A 27,919-nucleotide genomic window follows, 5' to 3' on the forward strand; every position below is an offset into this window, starting at 1 on the left:
AATACCAATAAATCTAGCTAACTGAAAGATTAACTCAAAATTTTTCGCAATTTTTTTGGCCCCCATATACGAGGTGAAATGACTCTCTCACTTTGGGGGTTTCCTGGTCTAAAAATAGACCGGCACGTGGTACACAAGAAGGGGAACCTGCCGATGACATCACGTTTCACTACCGCGCGGAAATTAAAAGGGTAGGTGACTTTGGTCGCAAAATTAATATACTTGTCATTGTCAAAAAATTATGTTTGATATATCATTTTGAAGCTAAAAGATTTCTCTGCCTAGTCATGTTGTCATAAAATATATTGTATTTTATGCCAAAGAAAACATCCAATGGTGGAATGGCACTTTAAAACAAACAAACAAATCACCTGGCAGTTTAATGTGAAGAATAAAAGTTAATTTTAACATGAAAACATGGCATTAACTTGATCGCACCAGTTAGAAAAGTAGCTTTTTTTTTTACACTTGCACTTGGCTGGACACTCCTACTTTTCATCAAGTAAATAGAGCACAATTACAGTCTTAAAGCAATAGAGATGGAGAAAGGGCAGCAATCAGAAACTGGGGAAAAAAATACACAACAAGGACAAGACTCAAAAAATGAAGCAGGAAAGGAACCTACACAGTTAAAATCATGTGCATATAAACACTGAGTAAATGAGGAAGTTATGAGAATCAGCTGAGGGTTCAGCTGACTCAGAAGTGACCCAGTATTCTAATGATGGGGACCTCTGGTGGTGTAGAGTAGATCTGTCAAAAAAAAAAAATGTGTGAAGAATTTCTCAGATTTTGTCCTAAGACATTTTTTACTGGGCAAAATGTATGTTTGTATGTACACTACCGTTCAAAAGTTTGGGGTCACTTTGAAATGTCCTTATTTTTGAAAGAAAAGCACTGTTCTTATCAATGAAGATGACTTTAAACTAATCAGAAATCCACTCTATACATTGCTAATGTGGTAAATGACTATTCTAGCTGCAAATGTCTGTTTTTTGGTGCAATATCTCCATAGGTGTATAGAGGCCCATTTCCAGCAACTCTCACTCCAGTGTTCTAATGGTACAATGTGTTTGCTCATTGCCTCAGAAGGCTAATGGATGATTAGAAAACCCTTGTACAATCATGTTAGCACAGCTGAAAACAGTTGAGCTCTTTAGAGAAGCTATAAAACTGACCTTCCTTTGAGCAGATTGAGTTTCTGGAGCATCACATTTGTGGGGTCGATTAAATGCTCAAAATGGCCAGAAAAATGTCTCGACTATATTTTCTATTCATTTTACAACTTATGGTGGTAAATAAAAGTATGACTTTTCATGGAAAACACAAAATTGTCTGGGTGACCCCAAACTTTTGAACGGTAGTGTATGTATGATGCACAATGTGACATATCGTAAGTCACAATATACTCTTGATTTTACAGTATGGATTTAATGTTTCAGCTCATCACACAGACTCCATCTACTACTGCCTGTTAAATAAATAAATCAACTCTGTGTGAGGTGTATATATTGTGGTGAATTTTGGATATGATTAACGATAGAGCTGTCAGTAAGCTCAGAACTAGCAAGACAAGTCAAGTTCACTTTTTATTTTCAACCACCAGTGCAGTCTTTACATCTAATCAGACGAGAAGTAGCTCGTTTTAAACAGGGCTGTTGTTTGAGTCTGGTTGGTCAAGGTGTAGCTTCTAAATGTTGGAAAAAAAAAGTTTAACTTTTTCAGAAATCTGTCAAGTGACATCAAACATTTTTTTTAACCTCTTGATCAATCAGATTTTGTTTTGAGGCAAGTGAGAAAAATAAATATGGAGGACAACATGGTGGACTTCTTAGTGAATGAATATACGAAGGTGTATGACTTGTTAAATAGAAAATGTAAAAATAATAGTGTGTGTGTGCTCTTGGAATGTTTGCTGTTACAGTCACCATGCTTGTGGTAAACAAGTCCGACTTGTACCCTAATTTTAAGGACTCGTTACTTGACTTGGACTTGAGCACTGATGACTCGGACTTGGACTCATGCATTAACTGCATTCAGACTCATAAACTGGAGATTTTTTCTTTAGCTTTTTGTAACATGCCATAATAATTTGGCATAAGATATTTAAATCTACAGTAGAGCTTGAACATTTGTGAACCCTTTAGAATTTTCTATATTTCTGCATAAATATGACCAAAAACATCATCAGATTTTCACGCAAGTCCTAAAAGTAGATAAAGAGAGCCCAGTTAAACAAATGAGACAAAATTATTATACTTGGTCATTTATTTATTGAGGAAAATGATCCAATATTACATATCTGTGAGTGGCAAAAGTATGTGAACCTTTGCTTTCAGTATCTCATGTGACCCCCTTGTGCAGCAATAACTGCAACTACTGTAAACGTTTGCGGTAACTGTTGATCAGTTCTGCACACCGGCTTGGAGGAATTTTAGCCCGTTCCTCCATACAGAACAGCTTCAACTCTGGGATGTTGGTGGGTTTCCTCACATGAACTGCTCGCTTCAGGTCCTTCCACAACATTTCCATTGGATTAAGGTCAGGACTTTGACTTGGCCATTCCAAAACATTAACTTTATTCTTCTTTAACCATTCTTTGGTAGAACGACTTGTGTGTTTAGGGTCGTTGTCTTGCTGCATGAACCACCTTCTCTTGAGATTCAGTTCATGGACAGATGTCCTGACATTTTCCTTTAGAATTCGCTGGTATAATTCAGAATTCATTGTTCCATCAATGATGGCAAGCCGTCCTGGGCCAGATGCAGCAAAACAGGCTCAAACCGTGATACTACCACCACCATGTTTCACAGATGGGATAAGGTTCTAATGCTGGAATGCAGTGCTTTGCTTTCTCCAAACATAATGCTTCTCATTTAAACCAAAATGTTCTATTTTGGTCTTATCCTTGCTGAGTGATGAACTAGCTAGTGTTAACCCTCTCTCATGTTATTTGTCCTGTTAATAGTGGGCGGGGCTTGCTGAGCGATGAACAAGCTTTTTATCTGTAGCCTGTTAACTAAAATGGGGCAGTCGAGCAGTAACGTTAGTCCAACACAGTAGCAGAGAGAGTTTCACATAAAGGCAGCAACAGACACTGTCACATGGTGCAGATGGAGTCTTGTTCTTGGACTTGACTCGGACTTGACTCAAATGTTTATTTTATGACTTGGACTTGCCTCAGACTTGAATGCTGGGGACTTGAGACTGGACTCGGACTTGAGGTTTAGTGACTTGACTACAACGCTGACAGTCACTGTTCGATATGCTGTCTCACTTTAACTCAAGCCACACAAGCAGCTCCAATGCTCTTGAGTTTCTGCCTTCAGAACTACTGCAAAGACAAACAACCTCCTGATCTTTGGAGTTACACCAATCTACATGACTACTGTATCTAGGGAGCAAGCTAGATGAGATAGTTAGCTCATACTTGCTAGAGAGAGCATTGTGATCATCAGTGGTGCATATGAGAGGACATGAACCAGCTTTGGAACCAAATGATCACCAGTTTGATTCCCTGGACCAGCAGGAATGGCTGAAGTGCCCTTGAGCAAGGCACCAAACCCACAACTGCTCCCCAGGCTACTCTGGGTAGGCTGTACGTCACTTTGGATAAGAGTCTCTGCTAACGGCCATTAATGCAATGCAATGAAAAGAAAAAAAAATCAACCAACAGTTTCAAAGTAGCCCAAATCGGTAGAAAACAATGGACCTGATAAGATTGGCTATGGCTTCCATTTTTATTCCTCCATCTTCCTTCAGAAGCACTTTTCATGTCCAATTTTCAGCCTAATTGTACTAGAAATGGTACAAAATACTTCCTACATCTGGCCCCAAAAGTCAGAAGTAATACGGACCTCAATTCCAGTCCCATAATGGCTCCATAATACCAGCAGCCCTCAGTATTACTGTGTGTCTGAGCGTGAGTGCATTTCATTTCACACAGCATGACGATTAAATCAAAATTCAATCTCGATTCTCCTCGTTTCGAGCATTTCAAAATAAATCAAGACCTAATGTTGCCATGAAATTGAGCTGAGTTCAGTTCACACCAGTTCACAACCCTTTAGTTTTGCATGCAAATTGTTCGATATCAATATATTCTGATCTGAGCATTCTCAGGATTCTTATGAGGTTAGCATGAGAGAGACTGAAGCTTGGAGCCATAGACTGCTTCCATTAAGGTTTAATTTCACAATGCAGATTATTTAACATGATACCAAAGGAAAGAGCAAATAAAAAGAGGATGGACATGCAGACCTGCAAACTTTCATACATTTTTAATTCATTCATAGGAGCTCCGCCCTTTGACACCACCATACAGTACACTACTATGAGTTTACTCAAAAATGCAAAATCATATTTTTTCCTGATAAAAATGACACATGAGCCAATCAACATGTGAATCTGGAGTGAGTAACATTTGTATAGGTGTTCTGAACTCTCCAATATTAATTGAACCCCTGAAAGACCTGCCCACTTCTCCTTATTTCACGTTAATTGTATTTTGTAGAGATGGGAGTTCTTTTCATTCAGTTTGTTCACCTAAGTGAACAAACTACGTTACATTTGATTTGTTTCAAAGATTCATTCGTTTTGTTTGTTTGTTTACTCGATATCTTGCAGTTCATTCAGCTGCAGTTCGTTCCTCCAAATCATTCAGCTCCTACGGCTGTTCATTCTCTTGTTGCCAAACTTAAAATTACAAAATAGTAGCCTAATAGTTATACATTTTAAGTGTACTATTGAATTACTGTAAAGTTTGTCCTTTACTGTAATAAATTATTGCCAAATGTTGTCAAGACAATATACAAAATTATTCTCTCCACATTCATTGGATATGAGCAATCGTGTGCTCTGATTGGCTACTATACTATTAAGATATCAGCTCATATACTGTGAGTAGGGAAAAACAAAATGGCGGCTCATGTTGCTGAACCAACCGAGGATGAAATAGAAACTCTACTCGAAAACAACCCCCCCCCAAAAAAAAGCAACAAAATATGGAATAAAAATATTTGATGGTTAGAACATATTTTCTTCTTTTTATTTTTCAAGAATTATTATTATAGCATTGTTCACAAATTGCTCCTCTTATTTCGCTGTTTTTTTTACATTCTAAGTGGAAATTATTTGGTTGGACATTTTGTATAAAGCTTGTATTTATTGAATTTGCAAAAAAAAAAAATTAAAATGCTCTGTTTCTCAAAATCCACTGAATGTGGATAGAATAAAACAGTTATTCCACTCAATCTCATCATCCATGGATTCTAGACAACTCGGTGCTACGCGCCTCATCGCCTATCAGCTCATGTATGACTCGATTTCATGGAATAACTGTTAAATACCTTCTAAGTAGCCTGGATTTTCAATAACTACTAAAGACAAGGTGTAGGTAGAGTTTTGTGGAATCATTTGAGTAACTTTTATTACAAGGCTGTTTCAAATATTACCGAACATTATCAATATTTGCTCTGTGCTCCCTGGTTCATTAAGTAGGCTATGTCTTTAGTAAGCTGATTTGTTCACTGAAATGCCAAATGACTGCAAATAAAAGGAGGAAGGTCACCGGTTTCTTTGTTCTCTTATAGCACTTCTATATAAGACCGATAGACCATGCTGCCATAGCCGTAGCCGTATCCAGTTCTCAGTCACCTATATATCCTCGTCTTGCTCCAGGCTCCTACGTTCATTTGAAGTTGCTTGACATATCACTGAGCCAGATGGTCTTTAGTTTTTGATGAGTTCTGCGAGGAGCCAGAAGGGGGTGAGGAACGAACGAGAGAGACAAATGTAAGAGTCAGTGCACTAGTGCTTGTAGATCGTAGAGAAACAAAGAACGAGTCAGACGAATTAATCACTGATTCCAGGTCATTCGTTTGTTCTGGTGATGCATTCAAAAAGATTCCTTCATTTGCCATCTCTAATGTTTTGGCTTCTTTTCTCACTTAAACAAAAGCATCCTTGCTTTCTGTCATAATAAATGGAGAATGTTTTGAGTTCATTCATGCGAAATAAAAACCTATCAGTGTGTGCTTGACTGAACTAACATTAACCACCATAATATTTTGGCTGAAAGTGGTGAAAACACACATAGGATGCATGTTGCATTTCCAGCTTCAATGCCTTTTTAGGCTACACTGTTAATCTCTCCTCCTCCTAAACCTCATGCCAGCATGGCGTTGAGCCCACCAGTGCCACCAAACTCCATCATCTTTCACAGTCTTGGCTGAGTGCCAGAACATCCTCCAGTCTTAAATTAATCTGCTGGAGGTCTTGATGAACATCGTTCCAACAGGTGCACTTTTGGCCGCAAGGGTGTCTCCATCCCACTGCTGGTGGATCAAACTTGGAAATGGCTCTTGTGTGGTGGTCGTCTGTGCAGCGCAGGATGTGTCCAAGCCAAGGAACACGGTGCTGTGCAGTGGTGCGGAGGATATTTGGTAGGTTAGTCCTCATGCATTCCTCCGGGTGCTCCGGTTTCCCCCACAGTCCAAAGACATGCAGGTTAGGTTAACTGGTGACTCTAAATTGACCGTAGGTGTGAATGTGAGTGTGAATGGTTGTCTGTGTCTATGTGTCAGCCCTGTGATGACCTGGCGACTTGTCCAGGGTGTACCCCGCCTTTCGCCCGTAGTCAGCTGGGATAGGCTCCAGCTTGCCTGCGACCCTGTAGAAGGATAAAGCGGCTAGAGATAATGAGATGAGATGAGAGATGAGTCCTCATGCAGAGCTCCTCATTGGAGACACAGTTGTACCAATGCACCCCCTCAATGGTCCTGAGGGTGCGGGTATCAAAGCTGAGAATATGATCTTGCTGAGAGGCCAGGCTTTGGCGTCGTAGAGCACCACAGACAAAACCGCAGTGTTGTAGACCCATAGCTTGGTGTGTTGGGAGATGTCATGTCATCTCCAGAGTGGTCTCCAAAGGCTTCTCATGACACCTGCTGCCGATTCACATCACCTATTGATCTCAGTAAGGAAATCACCATTCTTGGCAAGCTCCGATCCTGGGTAAACAAATGACGTGACAAATTTGATGTGATCGGTGCCAATGACGATGGGTGGTGGATCAGGACCATCACTTGTTAATGACGAAAGGAATTAACGTGACATTGTGAGGATGTGATGTGGAGATTTTAACACCATGTTCACCACCAAGTTCAATAGTGACTGAAAAAAGTGTGGATCAGTTTCTTTGAGCAAGCCTTTTCAATTTCTTTTGAGTTCAAGCCCAGTGGCCTACAGTACGGGGGCCTTTCTGTGTGGAGTTTGCATGTTCTCCTTGTGTCTGCGTGGGTTTCCTCCAGGTGCTCCGGTTTCCCCCACAGTCCAAAGACATGTGGTTAGGCTAATTGGTGGCTCTAAATTGACCTTAGGTGTGAATGTGAATGGTTGTTTGTCTCTATGTGTCAGCCCTGTGATGATCCGGCGACTTGTCATCAGCTGGGATGGGCTCCAGCTTGCCCGCGATCCTGCACAGGATAAGCAGTTATGGATGATGGATGGATGATCACAAAGATTACATTTGTACAATGTACCACAAGTAACGTTTGTTTTCTTTATGGCAGTTTTAAACTTGATTAGAGAATCAAGATGTCTCAGTTTTGTCAGGAGATTGTTCCACATACGAGTCACCAGATAGGTAAATGATCTGAGTCCATTTGCTGTTTGATGTTGGTTGTGCTAGTCTGAACTTACTCCTTCTTAAATTATAATGGCTTTCTTGTATTTGAAAGTGGCCCTTTATGTAGTTCAGACCACAGGCAGTGAATAAGGTTTGATAAACCAAGGACAAGGAACAGCATGACCATCGGGGTTCAAGTGTCTGTAGATAGGCCATGTCTAAAACATCTTTATATGAACAGTCAGAAGGCAGTTTGAAGATAGATCTACGCCCAAAACAGTTGGCTTTCTCAAGTTCATCACGGAGACCATTAGTAAGACCCAGTAGTAACGGACTACAGTATTTGAAACGTGGTAAGATGAAAGCCTTATATAGCTTCACAGCAGTGTTGATGGAGATTAACATCTCATCTCATTCATCTCATTATCTCTAGCCGCTTTATCCTGTTCTACAGGGTCGCAGGCGAGCTGGAGCCTATCCCAGCTGTCTACGGGCGAAAGGCGGGGTACACCCTGGACAAGTCACCAGGTCATCACAGGGCTGACACATAGACACAGACAACCATTCACACTCACATTCACACCTATGGTCAATTTAGAGTCACCAGTTAACCTAACCTGCATGTCTTTGGACTGTGGGGGAAACCGGAGCACCCGGAGGAAACCCACGCGGACACGGGGAGAACATGCAAAGTCCACACAGAAAGGCCCTCACCGGCCACGGGGCTCGAACCCAGAACCTTCTTGCTGTGAGGTGACAGCGCTAACCACTACACCACCGTGCCGCCCGGAGATTAACATATACTTTGTTAAGTGTGTTCTTAATCTGAAGACTCATTGACAAGGTACTGTCAATAGTAACACCAAACTGTCTTTCTGCTCAATAACCTTGTTCTTGAGCATGAAAGTAGGGATGGTATCACTGTTACCAAAGGTGATAGCCGTTGTCTTTGAATAATTGGTAGATAGATAGTTAAGAGACAGCTAATTAGCAATTAAAATGAGATCTTGATTGATCTTGATTTCCAACAGATCGAGAGATGTATCACTGGAGTAAAGAGCATTATCATCAGCATAAAGTCTGAGGGACGAATTATCACAAAAAAAGTCTCATCTCATCTCATTATCTGTAGCCGCTTTATCCTGTTCTACAGGGTCGCAGGCAAGCTGGAGCCTATCCCAGCTGACTACAGGCGAAAGGCGGGGTACACCCTGGACAAGTCGCCAGGTCATCACAGGGCTGACACATAGACACAGACAACCATTCACACTCACATTCACACCTACGCTCAATTTAGAGTCACCAGTTAACCTAACCTGCATGTCTTTGGACTGTGGGGGAAAACGGAGCACCCAGAGGAAACCCACGCGGACACGGGGAGAACATGCAAACTCCACACAGAAAGGCCCTCGCCGGCCACGGGGCTCGAACCCGGATCATCTTGCTGTGAGGCGACAGCGCTAACCAAAAAGTTCATATCATTAATAAAGATGTTGAAAAAAAAGGACCCAACAGACAACCCTGAGACACCCCACATTTAACAATTCTCCAGTCCAAAAAACTCTCATTTAACTTCCATCATGAAAGACAAAAACATCATGTTGTCTGATCCTGGCATTCCTGAAAGGTAGTCACAGAATTTTTTACCCTTCCTGCTCATCCGTTACTGGTGCTTGACCTTTTGCAGTTGTTTAGCACGTTTTGTCTTTCGGTTCGACACGGATCTTAGCACACCACCATGCTGACCTTTTCCTATCACAAATGGTCGAAAAAAGTGTGACTTCATACTGAGAGTGACCTGAGATAAACAGCAGGAAAGTGGTTTCTAATCTCACCACATTCCCTCCCTCCTTACCTCCCTGCTGTGTAATTGTCTTGAGGGAGTGTTAAGAAATTATGGGTCAGTGTCAGAATGTGATTACTTGTCTGGCTTCAGCGTGCCATCAGAGAATTAAAGAGGAATGTTGTGTTCCCCGAGGCTCGGATGATATAACTGCACACAAATCTCGCCCCGATCAACTTTTTTCGTCTCAAGTGTGACTCAGGAGGGCTGTCTTTGATCACTCTGTCTATTAGTTAACTTGTACTGCTCATACACATCTACACACTTGCACTATTGCTTTTAATCATGTTGTTTTAATTTACAGCATCTTGCATAAGTATTTATATTAACCTGGAACTGGACTTAATTAGGGTTTGTATCATTTGATTTATATAATGTCATTTGGAAACATTTGAAAAATAAATAAAATCTTTCATTGTGAGACAAATGGGGGATTTAAAAAAAAATGCAGACATTTGTTGGTTGCATAAGTATCCACCCCCTAAGGTCAAAACTTGTTCGAACCATTTTTAGCTGCAAGTCATCTGTGATATATCTCTATCAGCTTTGCACTTTTATTCTGCAACTTCTCCAGTCTTTCTGTCAGACTAGATGGAGACCAATACTGGCAAAAGGTCATTTTCAAATCTTAAGGTCTGGATTATTACTGGATCATTCTAGCCCATATAGGTTCCTGGTTTTGAACCACTCGAGTGTAGCTTTGGCAGGTCGCTCAGCATCATTGTCCTGTTGTAAGGTGAACAGTGAGCCCAATATCATTTCTCTTGAATTTCCATCCAAACAATTTCCCCTCAACCCTGATCAATTTCCAAGGTAGTGCTGATAAAAATAAACATGATGCTACCACCACTATGCTTCACAGCAAAGATAGCATTCTCAAGATGATTCTCAGGTTTCTGCTCAAAGCCAAAAATGTCCACCATGCTGAATGCTGGAGAGCTCTACCTCATTTGTGTGGCTTCTTTGCAGAATGTGAACAGAACATGCAAATGGAGTAACATTTCAGTTTTCCACCTAAGATCAGTTGTTCTCAATCTATTGTTATTAGTTAACAGTTTCTGATTATTGTTTTGAAAGTTTCTTTGTTTCATGAACCTTTAAGACATGAAGTACTGTATCCGCCTGGTACCTGATATCTCTGGTGTCTATCCATTAAGTTATTTCACCAAGTTGTTTCTCAGCTGCTTGTTCATACCTCAGGTCATTAGTGAACTGGTGATTCTATCAAATTTATATTTTTGATACTAAAAAAAGTTAACATTTACAGCATGTGTTGGATGTGATTACACAGACGGATGTAAAGACATGCATCAAAAGCACATCATCATGCGAGTACAAATAAATCAGCATGTAAAATACCATCAAGCTAAATCTTGTTAGGAGAGATAGTATGAGTCAGGACAGCAACTGTTTGTTTGTTTGTTTGTTTGTTTGTTTTAATTAGTGCTTATTTAATTGCTTGGTGAAGAGGTTTGTCTTTCGTCTTTGTTTGATGACACACAGTGACTCAGCTGTTCGGACAGTGAAGGGACGTTCATTTCATCACCTGGGTGCCAAGCACAGAAGAGTCCTGATCCATAATACATTCCTTGAGGGATCCCGAGGGATGGTGGGTTGAGTCGAGTCGAGTCAGGTCAAGGCTTGAAGGGAGCCTGATGCAGAGCGGTGTGTGATGGTCTATTTTTGGTTTTATAAGTCAGCATCAGTGTTTTAAATCAGATGTGAATGGCTACAGGAAGCCAGTGGAGGGACTGGTGTTAAATATCTCACGGTATGGACATCATGAGTATTCTGAAAAGTTTTGAGTGTGTTTTTTCAAAGACAGTGTTTTATTTTATTTTAGTTTTGCATATATATGTTTTTCAAGAGGGGCGGCACGGTAGTGTAGTGGTTAGCACTGTTGCCTCACAGCAAGAAGGTCCGGGTTCGAGCCCCGTGGCCGGCGAGGGTCTTTCTGTGTAGAGTTTGCATGTTCTCCCCATGTCCGAGTGGGTTTCCCCCGGGTGCTCCGGTTTCCCCCACAGTCCAAAGACATGCAGGTTAGGTTAACTGGTGACTCTAAATTGAGCGTAGGTGTGAATGGTTGTCTGTGTCTATGTGTCAGCCCTGTGATGACCTGGCGACTTGTCCAGGGTGTACCCCGCCTTTTGCCCGTAGTCAGCTGGGATAGGCTCCAGCTTGCCTGCGACCCTGTAGAAGGATAAAGTGGCTAGAGATAATGAGATGAGATGTTTTTCAAGTTGGCATTACCTTATCATAGTTGACCTCGGCATTTGTGATGGACGTGCAATGTGAGTCAGGCAATGTTGAAGTCAACTAGGTGCAATCAAAATCCCTCCTGTGCCAGGACTTGATCTTTCCCAAGCAGTCTCCCATCCCAGTACTGACCAGGCCCTTAAAGCGATTAACCAGGAAATTTTGAAAATACGAGGTTATGAAATGTCATCTTTAGACATGAATAGACAATGTTCTAGATGAACAAATTAAGTGGATTTTAGCTTAAAAAGAATAAAGAAGTTGTAACATCAGTCCATTGGGCCATTTCCCTGGGCGTGGCCATACTGGATTAGCCAGATACATGAAAATAAGCGTGGCGCTGGATGATGTAGGATTCCACTTGACAACATACCATGTCATGCATCAAATGAATGGAAAATAAGGAGGGTTTTTTTAATAAACAGGAAATAAACTAGCCACTACTTTATTTTCATTCCTTTTCTAATACTACATTGCTGTAATTTTTGTGGAGAAATGCAAAAAAAAAAAAAAAAATGACAGAGAAGTCACGCTAGACCAGAATATTATACGATAGTCTAATTGTCACAACAGAAGGACTCTGATGCGCACTCTGGACAGTACGCCTTCCAAACTGACTCATGCATGTGCCAGGAATGACACACACCTGCAGGGGATTAAGGCACAATCAGCGTGCCTATATAAGGACTCAGAATGCAGACTCACTTTGTGAAGTATTGCGCTGTTGTGACACATTACCGATCCTTGTTTCCTGGCTGTTTTCCTGGTTTCTGATTCCTGTTCCTTGTTTTTGACACTGCTTATGTCTATGATATTCTGTTTGTGCCTTGCTTGACCTTTTGCCTGTTTTACCTTTCACGATATACAGTATGCCTTCTGATTTGGACTGTTTGTCTGTTTGCACATTTCTTGATAATGAAGATCTTCTACACTTACATCCGTCTCCAACCCTCCCTGGCAGAATACTTTGCCCCACTGATACTAGTATAGCATGCACTTGTACACCTCCACTGTGCTCACGGAAAATAGTCCCATCTATTTTCATCACTTTAGTGGTTATGTCGTTAAGAACAAATTCAACATGCAGCTTTTTTTTAAATAAAGGACAGACCTAAAGACCAGGACGGCACGGTGGTGTAGTGGTTAGCGCTGTCGCCTCACAGCAAGAAGGTCCGGGTTCGAGCCCCGTGGCCGGCGAGGGCCTTTCTGTGTGGAGTTTGCATGTTCTCCCCGTGTCTGTGTGGGTTTCCTCCGGGTGATCCGGTTTCCCCCACAGTCCAAAGACATGCAGGTTAGGTTAACTGGTGACTCTAAATTGAGCGTAGGTGTGAATGTGAGTGTGAATGGTTGTCTGTGTCTATGTGTCAGCCCTGTGATGACCTGGCGACTTGTCCAGGGTGTACCCCGCCTTTCGCCCGTAGTCAGCTGGGATAGGCTCCAGCTTGCCTGCGACCCTGTAGAACAGGATAAAGCGGCTACAGATAATGAGATGAGATGAGATGAGTTCTGGAGACCCAGCAAAGCTACCCTTTCATTCAAGTGTTTGCGCCCATGTTTTGTAAAACTCCAGCCATTCAATTTGTCACAGTGTGAATATAATAACAATCCAATATTATCACTATTTCCTCATGATATCTGTCCATATGAAAGCTCTGAAACATCCAGAAATCATTTCATCATTAAGGAAACTGTACCTGGTGGATTCTTTATTCAACTCAACATATCACGTTCCAGGTGAAGCAGCACTTTCATTCTGAAAAGTATCTGAATAAGTGTAAGAAAACCTTGGTGTGAGACTGCAGGCGAGGTATTTTGAGAGCAAGTGTTAATGTAACTGTTATGTTCAAAAATAAAAAGCGGTGGTGAGGTGCGAGTGGAGACGTGAGGTGTAAAAATCTACCCCAAGAAAATGAGTGGGTCAAGTTTCTTATTCTTTCGCATCACTTTTATATATATATTTTTTGGTGGGGGGGATGTGAAGTATTAAGTCCTCAATGTACTGGTATGTGCCTGCATTGAGGACTTAATACTGAACTGATGGACATGATCAGTATCTAAACCTTGTCTAAGTTGAAGTTCTTTTTGATCTGGAAGAACTTTGAACTTGCATCATTACCCATGGTATGTAAGATGGTTCATTCAGACCTGTACTACTGTCGAACTCTTTGTCATCGCTAACTAGGATGTTAGCATTTGCTATTTCTCACCTCACAACAAGAAGTCTCTGGGTTTGAACCTGCTGGTCGACTGGGGTCTTTCTGTGTGGAGTTTGCATGTTCTCCTCATACCTGTGTGGGTTTCCTCAGGGTTCTCCGGTTTCCTCCTATAGTCCAAATACCTGCAGATGAGGTCAAATGGCTACTCTAAATCCGCCGTAGGTGTGAATGTGAATGTGAATGAATGTCTGTCTGTCTCTCTGTGTTAGCCCTGAGATTGACTGGAGACCTGTCCAGGGTGTAACCCCACCTCTCACTTGAAGTCAGCTGGGATTGGTTCAAGCTCACGTGCGACTCTCGATGGATAAGCGGAAGGGAAAATGAATGAATGGTTTGTTTGTCGTCATTTGAATTATTTAATTATTATTAGGTCATGCTGTATTGTGGAGCCTTGAGTGTATCCAACCTGTCCACCAATATGTTCTTTTTTTCTGGGTGGAGGAAACCAGATAATCCCGAGGAAACCCATGAGAACTTGGGAAGAACATGAACAGAAATTCTGCATTGACAGTACCCCAAGCACAGTTTTGTTTTGCTTCGATTTAAATTTAATTACATTCTATTTTTGACCTGCTTCTCTGCTTATTATGCATTACAATGTTCTGTATTTTTTTTATTTATGTTGTTCTTGTTTGACCTCTATCCCTGTTTCTGCATTTTTATCACCATCTCTGTGTATCAGTGATCTTGATGTGCTATTTTACAGGCTGGCAGCCAATTACCGTGGGTGGATTCCAGATTGCTAAACTGAGACAAATTTGCAAAGATGCTAAATTACCATAACAATGATGACTAGAACTGTTTATGACAGACACTCAACCTCAGTCTATTCCCAATACATTAGGCATTTATTACACTTTTATTTTGATCTGGCTTTCTGGGCTTCTTTTTTAATTTCTTGTCTTTGTGCTCTGGGATTATTTTTCTAGTCTTTATTTATTTATTTATTTATTTAATTTTTACATATTCACTTAAACTAATGACACGGGCAAGTATTGGCAAGTAACGTATAACGCCCCTGAGGTTTATTTTATTAATATCGTGTGAAAAGCGGATGAAGTGCTGTAGTCTGTGTGTGAGCGAGAAATTCACTTAGAGTCGGGTTCTTACTGCTGAGCTGGAGATCAAAGTTCCTCAGGGGGAATCTTAGTGGAAAAAGCAGACAGACAGCAATTAACACATGAATTAGAAAAGCTGGAGCACATCTGCAGGCTCTTGGTTTTTCTCCAAAGAGCAGAATGTGTTTCTCTCCTTCCATTACCTGCCACTCAGGCAGCTTTCAGGTGATTAGATCCATCAGACTGTTGTACAGGAAATAATAGGACACATTAGCATTTATATATGACATCACAATCCTGTTGAATTCTTGATTTTGATTGGTCAGGATGTATTGATGAAGTTTCTATGTATAATAGAAAATATAATTAAAATAAAGCTTCATAAAATATATGTGAAGTATTTTATGTAAGATGTTTATTCAGCATTTCTGGAAGGAGTCTCCAGTGACAGTGCTCTATAACAGTCAGAGGTAAAGCTGTAATTATTATTATTATTATTATTATTATTATTATTATTATTATGTTTCAGGACAGAAGAGTTTACACTTCATTATTAATTTATTTATCATATATAATTTATTTATCATATATATATATATATATATATATATATATATATATATATATATATATATTTCCTGTACAACAGTCTGATGGATCTAATCACCTGAAAGCTGCCTGAGTGGCAGGTAACGGAAGGAGAGAAACACATTCTGCTCTTTGGAGAAAAACTAAGAGCCTGCAGATGTGCTCCAGCTTTTCTAATTCATGTGTTAATTGCTGTCTGTCTGCTTTTTCCACTAAGATTCCCCCTGAGGAACTTTGATCTCCATATATATACAGGGTGCGATTTGTCAAAAAACCAGAAGGGGGATTTTTTTTTTTTAATCATGAAACGTCACAAAACTAAGGTAACAATAGGCTAACAGCTCAATAACATCCGATGATATCAAATGAATAACACTGTGGCAGCGGGGGCGTGGTCAAGCATCGGTCTGTGACAGGAGGGCGGAGTCAGGGAAGGTAAGTGGCAGAATCACTACACCTGTCGTTAATTCATGTGTTTGTGTGTCTTCCCAGTGACCGTGCCCTATTTAAGGAGAGAGAGCGAGAGCAGAGGGAGCTCTCTCCACAACTAGACGACTGATGTGTGTGCGTGTGTGAGAGTGCAGATAGAAGCTGAATAAAAGCGAGTTGTGTGAAATCAGTTCTGTCCTGCCATCCTTCTGTCACAGACCGATGCTTGACCACGCCCCCGCTGCCACAAACACTAAATGAAAACGAACACTAAACCAGAGATAGTAAATTCATCTTCCTATCTCTCTGACTAAATACACTAACACACAACAAAGTTCGCATTGCTTGTCGCGTTGCTGTGATGTTTCTCTCCCTCCGGATTAAATGGACAGTGACTCGAAAATCACTAAAATACATGAATACTAAATGAACAGTTTGCTCTGATGGCGCAGTTCATGTGGCCTTTTCTGCTTTCCCGTCGGTGCGCTATCCGCCGTGTTTCGCCCTTCTTTAATCCACATTTCTGCGAATTTCTCAGGAACGCACGTCTGGCCCATTGACAGCGAGGAAAAGAAGGCTGTTCAGTGTGGATACATTCATTCTGTTGCGCTCATCAGTAAGGATGTGATTCATGGCGCTAAATCCACGTTCACACTCTGGATATTGTTATTATCTGCAATGTATCTATTTGCTGGGGACGTTCGTGAACATCAAAGCTGCCACTTCGGGTCATTTTGAAAGTGAGTGCAATGTAGACCATAGAAAACTGTCTCACAACATGCCTGTCATGTCAACTTTTTTTTTGGTTTGTTTGTTTTATTGATGGGGTTGTGGGGTTGTCCCCGAGGATTTTTTTTTTCAGCAGAGATAAAAACCAGAGGGAGGGATGATCCCCACCATCCCCCCCAGCAAATCGCACCCAGTATATATATATATATATATATATATATATATATATATATATATATATATATATATATATATATATAATTTCTTATTAATATGAGAAACCAAACTATATTTTTTTAATAAATTTTTAAAATTTATTTTTTTTCCTTTTTAAATTAATTTATTTTATTTATGCTAACTTTAAGAAACTAAAAAGCCTGTCAATGTTAAAATGCAAGTGATAGCCATAACTAATTTATTTCATGGAGAGTAATAGTAAAAATATGGAATTATAGGCAAATTGAAAAAAAAAAACAGATGTGCTGATTTCGGAAAATAATCTTTTTTTTTGTAAGTAGGCATGTAACGATTCACACAATTCATGATTTAATTTGATTTGATTTATTTTACACATTTGTAAAGGTTGGAGTCAAATATAATAGCCTATTAACCAAAATATCCCTTTTTATTAAAAATATTTATTTTCTTAATAAACTGTTATAGACATTTGCTCTGCCTCTAGTTGCTTCTCTTTTCTTTATCTTTCAGCAGTCTGTAATAAGAAAGAGCTCTGATTTTTTTTTCAATCTTCACACAACAGCTCTTCCACATACTGGCTCAGGTATTTTTTTCCCCCTTGGTCTGTTTTTCACTACATTAGTGCTGTGCTACTTCCACCTATCGTGAAGTCACACACATTCATACTATTGTATGTTACTGATCTCTCTGCTGTCTAAACAACACAATTACAGCAAGGAAAAACTCAGAGATTACGCAGTCGGAGAATAATCATGGTTCATTTTTTATCCCATCAATTCGAATCATCATAAATTTGTATTGTGATTTATTGTTGCATGCTATATCGTCAACCCGAGTTAGCTCATCCAGCCAACAGGTGATGAGTTTATGCCATTACGTGTTGTCCATCGTCCATCCGGCATCATCCACGTTTCATGAAAATCGCTTCCTCTCTCTCAATTCTTCATTGATTTTTATTCTTTTTGGCAGGAAGGTAGGTCTCCCTGGGGTGCACGTAGCTTCTACCCAAATATGCATAATTACAATTAATAATGAAGATATGGAGTAATTAATCAATCCCTAATGAGCAGTTTTCACACATCACTTCTTCTCCCTCAATTCTTCACTGATTTTGATTCTTTCTGTCATGAAGATAGGGGTACCTAGGGTACATATAACTTCTGCCCAGATTATGCTTAATTACAATTATTAATGAAGTAATGGACTAATTAAACCTTAATGTCTTGCACTTCAACAAAAATCACTTCTTCTCGGTCAGTTCCTTGCCGTTTTGGATTCTTTCTGGTAAATAGGTCGGTATTCCTAGGGTGGATATCACTTCTATATATAGCTTGTATATAGTGTATAAAGCTTGCAACATTTATTGCACAAGGTGGCCCACTTTAGATCGTTCCTTCTGGACTAGACGGGGCCGGAGTGAATTACGCCGTCATTGACGGTCAGTGATGGGAATAACGGTGTTAGAAATAAACGGCGTTACTAACTGCGTTACTTTTTTTAGTAACGAGTAATCTAACTAATTACTTTTTGCATCGTTATAACGCCGTTCCTGTTACTTCCAATAAAATACTATGTGTTACTTTATTAAAGCTGTTCTCATCTGGCACGCTGCTCGTTCAGCCTTTCTTTACTCTGCTTTAGTGTGGGGCGGGGAGACGCGAGACAACGGCATAGTCAGCCAATCAGAGTAGATTTGGACAACATACGTAGGTAGGCTCCGCCTACTGCACTACTGCGCACACTTTCAATCAGAAGACACAGCAATGGCAAGCGGTCAGCCCAGCACTGCGCTTTCACATTGGAAATACAGCCATTACTTTTCATTACTTGAAATAAAAGGCAAAAATGTCTATGTGCAATGCACATTATGTCGAGGAACAAAGCGTTTGTCCTCGTCAGTGGCCAGTAATTAGTAACAATTTTAATAACTACAAAAATATATTAAATTTGATTGATGTCTTATCTCACATTGTCCCACAAAAATATTAATATAGTGTAGATAACGTTACTAACTGGTTCTGTTAAGTGTCCATTTCAGTCATTAAACACATTTAACATTCACTTTTATTATGATTACACTAATTGAATTTTTTTTTTTTTTGGGGGGGGGGGGGGGGGGCACAAAATGTAACGGAATAATTACTTTCCCTGGTAATTAGTTACTTTTATGACAAAGTAACTCCGTTACTAACGCCGTTACTTTTTGGGAAAAGTAACTAGTAACTATAACTAATTACTTTTTGAAAGTAACGTGCCCAACACTGTTGACGGTCTTGTTTTTCTACAACACCCAAGGCACAATTTTTTTTTTTTTTTACTAAATATGCAACGATACATTTTGTCTTGTTCGCTTGGTAGATAATTTTGCTCATTTTAAGCATTTATTTTTAAAATAAAAAAAGTATTGAAATGAGTAAAATAGTCAGAAATAGGTTTAATAATTTTATATTTAGTTTATTGACAATTAAATAGATGCATTTGAATATATTCAAGATATTTCTACCTGCTACAAATTTTTATTTATTTATTTACTTTGAGTGTGTTGAATAGTTTTTGTGGTCATTGGTGGGGTTTGTGAGCAATTCTTGCACAATTTAAAAAGAAAAAAAAAAAGTAATGTACTGTATAATGTCCAGAGTAAGATCGATTCAGGGTTAAAGGCTTTGCTCTGGGTTCTAGCAGTGGGATTTGAACTCATGTCCATTAGGGAATTAATGCTGAGGCTTGATTACTGGATTCCCACTAACCCTACATTTCACTATATGACTGTATTTATATTGCTTTTTTTTTCCTTTTGCTCCCAGGACAACGTGGATCTGGGTGATCTGATGTTTTCGCTTTGTTACTTGCCCACTGCGGGTCGACTGACCATCACAGTGATAAAGGCACGCAACCTGAAAGCCATGGATATCACTGGAGCTTCAGGTTCGGCCATGCATTCAGGAATTTATATCATTCTATACAGAAGAAATGAACCCATCACATCCCATTAAACACCTTCTCGACAAGCTATGATGCTTCACAAATGATACCTGGTCTTTCAATTAGAAAGAATCTTCAAGGAAGGATACTAAATACACCAGTGAACAAATTAAATTCAAAACAAATCTAGTATAATCGCCAAATTCTATTTCTTAACTCAACCAAGCGATGCTATTCTTGCTGTGAACACCAAAGAGTTTTAAACACGACTTCAGTGTAGAAAATGAATGTGTCGTTTTTTTTTTCTTCAAGGATGTTTTTTTTTTCTTTCTCTGACTCTAATTTCTCGCTCTCATCTCCAGACCCCTATGTGAAAGTCTCTCTGATGTGTGAAGGACGGAGATTAAAGAAGAGGAAGACCTCCACAAAGCGGAACACCCTGAACCCTGTTTATAACGAGGCGATAGTATTCGACGTCCCACCAGAAAACATTGATCAGATTAGCCTTTTAATAGCTGTGATGGATTACGATCGGTGAGCCACAACACGCATCATTCTGTATCATTAACAGTTATTCCACGAAATCGAGTCGTACATGAGCTGATAGCTGATGAGTCGCGTAGCACCGAGTTGTCTAAGCCATGTACGATGAGATTGAGTGGAATAACTGCTTTATTCTATCCACATTCACTGGATTTTGAGAAACGGAGCATTTTTAATTTTTGCAAATTTGATGAATAAAAACTTTATACAAAGCGTATGACAAAATAATTTCCGCTTAGAATGTACCGATAAACAAACCGGTGAAATGACAGGAGCAATTAGTGAAAAATGTAATAATAATTCTTGAATAATTCTTGCCATGATACGTTCTTACCATCGAATACTTTTATTCCATATTTTGTTGCTTTTTTATTGTGTGTGAGAGAGAGAGAGAAAGAGAGAGAGGTTCTTCTTCTTTAGGGCTTTTTTGGTGGTTGGCAAACCATTTTAAAGGTGCATTACTGCCACCAACTGGGCTGGAGTGTGGAACAGGATTTTTTTTTTTTTTTTTTTGGGGGGGGGGGGGGGGGGACAAAACAAAATTATATTATTTTAGCCATTTCTATTTCTTTTAAATACTTGATAACAATGTTTGTGGTTTTCTTTTCAAGTCGAGTTTTTATTTCATCCTCGGTTGGTTCAGCACCACGCTCTGCCATTTTGTTTTTCTCACCTAACGGTATACGAGCTGATATCCTAGTAGTAGAGTAACCAATCAGAACATGCGATTGCTCATATCCAGTTAATGTGGATAGAATAATATATAGTATCTCTTAATGATTAGAATCTTGTCATACACACACTTTTTGTCTTTTTATCTTTTTAATCATGTGGATCAGGAAACTGTTTAAGACTGTTTGACCTCTGACACTGGAGACTCCTTCTATACATGTTCAATAAATATGGCCTTACAACAAACTTCATTATATCAACACATTGATTTTAGTCGGTTTCTGTGAATGAGCTGTTACTATAGAAACGATAGAGAATTAATCAGCATCTTCTGGCCAATCACAATCCAGAACTCAACAGCGCTGTGCAATAAACCTTTTTTGAAAGATGTACTGGACGTAATTTGTCAGAACTAATTAGCAGGTGGATTTAAATTTCACTTCAGTTTCAATTTCGATTTGACCAAAATGTTCAAATGGTTTTAAGAGTCAAGATACTGACTCTTTAATTAATTCATATGTTGTATTATTTTGTGGAATTGTGAAAAAATATGTATACCTGTCTTTTCCCTGCATTTTGAAACCCTGATGAGTTTTATTTATTTATTTATTTATTTTTTGCAGTGTTGATCACATCATAAGACAGTTTTTTTTTTTTTAAACTTTTACATTTGAATTGCATTCATATATTTACCTGTAGTAAAGAGTGTTTTATCCCTGGATCCTTTCACAGTGTAGGTCACAACGAGGTCATAGGTGTGTGTCGGGTTGGTAATGATGGTGAGAGTCTGGGCAGGGACCACTGGAATGAGATGTTGACGTACCCTCGCAAACCCATCGCTCGCTGGCACCCTCTAATCGAGGTAAGCATGGTTTGGGAATCGCTCTATCTTTTACTCCAAATCTTCAGGTAAGTCGATTCAGAGACACCTCCCTGAAGCGCTCTCGGACCTGAGTGCGAATGCTGTGCTCCCTTCAGCTTCAAGAACCACATCGATATAGAGAACCCACAAGGCGTTTGTTTGAACAGAGTCAAATCCGAAATATGTGAAAGCTCGCTCAGGGGTTCCAATCAACGAATCTTTAACGGCAGAACAAAGTAATAAACTGAGAAATAAACATGCTGAAAGAGCCCTCATTCCTGAGCAGGGTTCGTGTCTTGGCTTTCCTTTTCCACCCCGAGCGTCATGATTGTCATCTGAACTGTAAACGAAGCTCATTCATTATTTTTCTGTTTTCATTCCATGCCATCTAAGTCAAAGTTATGATGCTCCTCACAGGACTCATTCATCTCTTGCTAAATTCATCTTCAGAACCTCATCTCCACTCAGCTGGCACCACTCAGAGTTGAGATTCTGAACAAAAATAATGATTTGTTAGCATGGAGAAGAGAGGAAAGAAGAAGGGAAAAAAAAACATCTCTTGAGCATATTTATTTCCCGTACATTTAAATAATGATCTTTCTGGCATATCACTGTACATGTTAATGAATCTATTCTGGACTTGTGCGTTGCCCTGCAGGGAAAAAAGAACAAATCGTTTCTCTCGCTTGACAGATGGTTAGTGCAGTCCTGCAGGCGGGTTTGGAGTGAGTGCATTGTGTTAGACATGCACAGATTTTCTCTTCCCTAAACAAGCCCTCGGCTCAAAATCCTTAATATTTATAACCCCCTGATATGAAAGCACGAAGAATGGATCTTGAATTCGATGTGATATTTTGTCACTTTACAACAGAACATTGTTAGAATTTCCAGTTCAGCTTCTGACTTAAACAAGATGGGATTTACAGAACTGCCTGTATTCGTCTACTCCTGCTGGAGATATTTTCTGCCAAAAAACAAACAAACAAAAAAACGAATATTTTTTTCCCTTACATCACTCTGCATGAACTGTTAGCATAGCACTGAGAGTTTGTGCATGCTAATTCTGTTATAAATGCATATCATCTTGCTTCAGGCTGAAAAATTGGTGAAATCTGGCAACACTGAGACAGAAGGTCTCTCTCTCTCACACACACACACACACACACACGCATTTCTGCACTTGTAATGATGAATTGCAATTGATACAGAGCCCATGAAGACATTTTTTTTTATCTTTAGCTGCTTTTACACTGGCACTTGCACCAGAACAAATTGCTCCCCAGAACAAGTTGCTCCAGCATAATTGCCAGAACAATTTAACACCACTGGGACAACTTGCTCCACTTTACCAGGTGGTGCAACTTGATCCGCAACATCTTGTTCTGGGCTCAACTTATTCCCACTTACCGTCTAAACACAATCAGTGGCAAGTAGGAGGAGCTTCCACATGTGTGGCAGCGTTCATCCGGGTCATTCATCATCCGGACAAGACGGCTTCATGGCAAATTCAATGGTCTGCTCTTCTTGAGTACTTTTCCTTGTCAAACTTTTCCACCTTTAAACGATGGAGTCAATAGATTTCCAAACCAATCGCAGTCATAACTGCCTAAAGAAGAAGTTCTTACCCTCATCCAGTTGTGCTGAGATGCAGATACTCATGGGGATTTGGAGAAATCAGGCTGCGATGAGTCGATTTACCATTGAATCGCCAAGTGTTTAAACAGAAATGAGAAGCGAGAGGTCAATAAATCAGGTTAAAAACAAGCTTCTGATCACTGATTTGTGCATACACACTTTTGTGTTGATGTGTCTCACCTCATGTTTGCCACCTAAAGAGTGTGAGCATGTAAACACGAAGGAAAGTGGGCTGCCCATGTACAACCCCGATTCCGAAAAAGTTGGGACAAAGTACAAATTGTAAATAAAAACAGAATGCAATAATTTACAAATTTCAAAAACTGATATTGTATTCACAATAGAACATAGACAACATATCAAATGTCGAAAGTGAGGCATTTTTAAATTTCATGCCAAATATTGGCTCATTTGAAATTTCATGACAGCAACACATCTCAAAAAAGTTGGGACAGGGGCAATAAGAGGCTGGAAAAGTTAAAGGTACAAAAAAGGAACAGCTGGAGGACCAAATTGCAACTCATTAGGTCAATTGGCAATAGGTCATTAACATGACTGGGTATAAAAAGAGCATCTTGGAGTGGCAGCGGCTCTCAGAAGTAAAGATGGGAAGAGGATCACCAATCCCCCTAATTCTGCGCCGACAAATAGTGGAGCAATATCAGAAAGGAGTTCGACAGTGTACAATTGCAAAGAGTTTGAACATATCATCATCTACAGTGCATAATATCATCAAAAGATTCAGAGAATCTGGAAGAATCTCTGTGCGTAAGGGTCAAGGCCGGAAAACCATACTGGGTGCCCGTGATCTTCGGGCCCTTAGACGGCACTGCATCACATACAGGCATGCTTCTGTATTGGAAATCACAAAATGGGCTCAGGAATATTTCCAGAGAACATTATCTGTGAACACAATTCACCGTGCCATCCGCTGTTGCCAGCTAAAACTCTATAGTTCAAAGAAGAAGCCGTATCTAAACATGATCCAGAAGCACAGACGTCTTCTCTGGGCCAAGGCTCATTTAAAATGGACTGTGGCAAAGTGGAAAACTGTTCTGTGGTCAGACGAATCAAAATTTGAAGTTCTTTATGGAAATCAGGGACGCCGTGTCATTCGGACTAAAGAGAAGAAGGACGACCCAAGTTGTTATCAGCACTCAGTTCAGAAGCCTGCATCTCTGATGATGCAGACTGATCTTCAGACTGTTGTAAAGAGAAAAGGGGATGTCTTACAGTGGGAAACATGGCCTTGTCCCAACTTTTTTGAGATGTGTTGTTGTCATGAAATTTAAAATCACCTAATTTTTCTCTTTAAATGATACATTTTCTCAGTTAAAACAGTTGATATGTCATCTATGTTCTATTCTGAATAAAATATGGAATTTTGAAACTTCCACATCATTGCATTCCGTTTTTATTTACATTTTTTACTTTGTTCCAACTTTTTTGGAATCGGGGTTGTAAAAGCAGCTTTAGAGTTATGGCTAAATCTTATAACCATATACCATACCATAGCAATCAACTGTGTCAGGTGTTCCTTACCGCAGAGCTGGCAGCATTTATAACAATCAGGAGTGAACAATCAATCAATAAACACATAAATAAAGAGTTTTACCACAGAAACCCTTATATCAGTTTATTTCTTTTCCATCTCAGAACCCATAACCCTACGTTCACACCAAACAGCGAGAGCATTAATCAACATTCACTCTCTCTGCTCTGCCAATGACACTGTTGTAGTTAATGAATGTTCTGTGACGTACCGGTAGATGAAACAGGCGTCTACAAGTTCGTTTGGACAGCGTCATCTTGCAGACTTTATATACCGTAAAAGCACTGCAAAGCAAACACACGTCCAGCGGTGTCTTTCTGCCGACCGACCAGTTCAACTCACAAACTCTTTTAAATGTGAAGATAAGAACTCGATCAGTGACGGAACATAACGAACAAATATGAGGGCAGGCTCTTTAATTCACATGAATGTTACATTGTGTGTAGACAAATAATATCCATACAAGACATGTTTGATTATGAGCTCATCCGGATGACAGGTGATGAGTTTATGCCGTCATGTGTTGTCCGTCGTCCGTCTGTCGTCATCCACATTTCATGAAAATCGCTTCTTCTCTCTCAATTCTTCACTGATTTTTATTCTTTTTGGCAGGAAGGTAGGTCTCGCTGGGGTGCATATAGCTTCTACCCAAATTTGCCTAATTGCAATTAATAATAAAGATACGGAGTAATTAATTGATCCCTAATGAGCAGTTTCCATACAAATCACCACTTCTCCCTCAATTCTTCGCCGATTTTGATTCTTTCTGGCATGAAGATAGGGGTACCTAAGGTGCATATAACTACTACCCAGATTTGCTTAATTACAATTATTAATGAAGTTATGGACTAATTAAGCCTTAATTTCTTGCACTTCAATAAAAATCGCTTCTTCTTGGTCAATTCCCAGCTGTTTTGGATTCTTTCTGGCAAATAGGTCGGTATTCCTAGGGTGGATATCGCTTCTATATATAGCTTGCAACATTTATTGCACAAGATGGCCCACTTTAGATCGTTCCTTCTGGACTAGATGGGGCTGGAGTGAGGTACGCCCTCATTGACTGTCTCATTCATTTGTTCATGTTAGTACCTGCATAGTGTAAGCAAATAATTTTTCTTCTAAAATAAAACATCCCTGGGTGCTGCCATCTTACTTTCTCTGAGGTTCAAATATCACACTCTAAGTACACATTATGTGAGAGAAGCCAACATTGTGATGTAACTTACATAACACATGATTTACCGAGGCTGAGATCTAGTGGATACATCGCTACATCAGGGCACTTGCCATGATCATTTTGAGTTTTGTTTGGCTTTAAATAGTAAATAGCCAACTGTCTTTTGCATGTTATGGGTGCTATTTTATGCACTTCACCAATGCATGTGAAGCATCTACATTTTCTGACAACTTGGTCCATTTTTTTTTTTTTTTTTAATTTATGTCCCTGTATGTGGGTGGCACGGTGGTGTAGTGGTTAGCGCTGTCGCCTCACAGCAAGAAGGTCCTGGGTTCGAGCCCCGGGGCCGGCGAGGGCCTTTCTGTGTGGAGTTTGTATGTCCTCCCCGTGTCCGCGTGGGTTTCCTCCGGGTGCTCCGGTTTCCCCCACAGTCCAAAGACATGCAGGTTAGGTTAACTGGTGACTCTAAATTGAGCGTAGGTGTGAATGTGAGTGTGAATGGTTGTCTGTGTCTATGTGTCAGCCCTGTGATGACCTGGCGACTTGTCCAGGGTGTACCCTGCCTTTCGCCCGTAGTCAGCTGGGATAGGATCCAGCTTGCCTGCGACCCTGTAGAAGGATAAAGCGGCTAGAGATAATGAGATGAGATGAGATGAGATGTCCCTGTATGCAAACAGGGTCATGTCATAAATAAAGAAGAAACCTGACATCGCAATGATCAGTTTCTCTTCCATGGTAGGCTACTTGGGGACGGTTTGAATGGAAAATTTCCATGACTGTGTTCTCTGGGATTCTTTAGAGTGGAGCACTTGTAAATTCCAATTGGTTGCCACTGAAAACACATCACAGCTCATGACCATAAAGTTGCCTGAACATTAATGTTATCCTGACGCCATCACCGTCAGTGATCTCACCACTGAATGACACTGGAAGGACTTACCGTAGACAACTTCTGTCAAAACAACTTCTGGACATTTTGACATGCTCACTGCTTTTGGTGTGAACATTAATTCTCAAAAATAGGCATAACAAGACATCAAAAAATCTTAAATGCTGCATCTGAACAATAGATATTAGCACCTCTGGTATTAATTTTACCTTTCTTGTCTTCTTCAGTACCAGGGATCTGGTGGAGGAAGTCAGACAGGTTCATGTAACTCTCTAAAGACTCCTCCATCCCCATAGAGTGATTCTTTGCTGCTTCTGTCCTGGAACACGATCGGGCGATCGACTCCGCCCCAAGAAGACCCAAGACGCTGGGCGGAAGAGCTGCTAAGCTCCAGATAAAATGCGTTTCTTCTGGGAAAGAGACTCAGAAACACCATTTGCCTCTGGAAGCCCTTCTTTGCATGGGAACACTTGATTGTTTCAGCTGCATGTTGAGTGGTCACATAATGTATGGTCGTTTTCTATGAAATATGGTGATATGAAAAATACAAGGGGTATTTTGATGTGTTTTTTTCTTTTCTTTTCTTTTCTTTTCTTTTCTTTTCTTTTCTTTTCCTGATGTTTTAGTAGCCCGAGTGTCATAGGCCACCAATCAGGGAGAATGAAAAGCACATGTCTGATGTTGTGTATTTTTTAAATTCAGCGTCCAAAAGCATGGTCAAGT

The 27,919-nt window shown here is 40.0% G+C and overlaps 1 protein-coding gene across 1 annotated transcript in view; it reads left to right on the forward strand.

Moving 5' to 3' along the window:
• The window catches only part of syt9a (synaptotagmin IXa), a 49,182-nt gene extending 21,690 nt beyond the window's left edge, over positions 1-27,492 (forward strand). Inside the window, exons 5-9 of the mRNA XM_060922818.1 lie at positions 19,749-19,869; positions 20,229-20,400; positions 21,814-21,952; positions 25,094-25,109; positions 27,443-27,492. Of these exons, the coding sequence (XP_060778801.1) occupies positions 19,749-19,869; positions 20,229-20,400; positions 21,814-21,952; positions 25,094-25,109; positions 27,443-27,492 (498 nt within the window). The remainder of the gene's footprint in view (positions 1-19,748; positions 19,870-20,228; positions 20,401-21,813; positions 21,953-25,093; positions 25,110-27,442) is intronic.
• Positions 27,493-27,919: the final 427 nt, after the last annotated feature.

This window comes from Neoarius graeffei, chromosome 6 (assembly GCF_027579695.1).
Source record: "Neoarius graeffei isolate fNeoGra1 chromosome 6, fNeoGra1.pri, whole genome shotgun sequence".
Classification (NCBI taxonomy): Eukaryota; Metazoa; Chordata; class Actinopteri; order Siluriformes; family Ariidae; genus Neoarius; species Neoarius graeffei.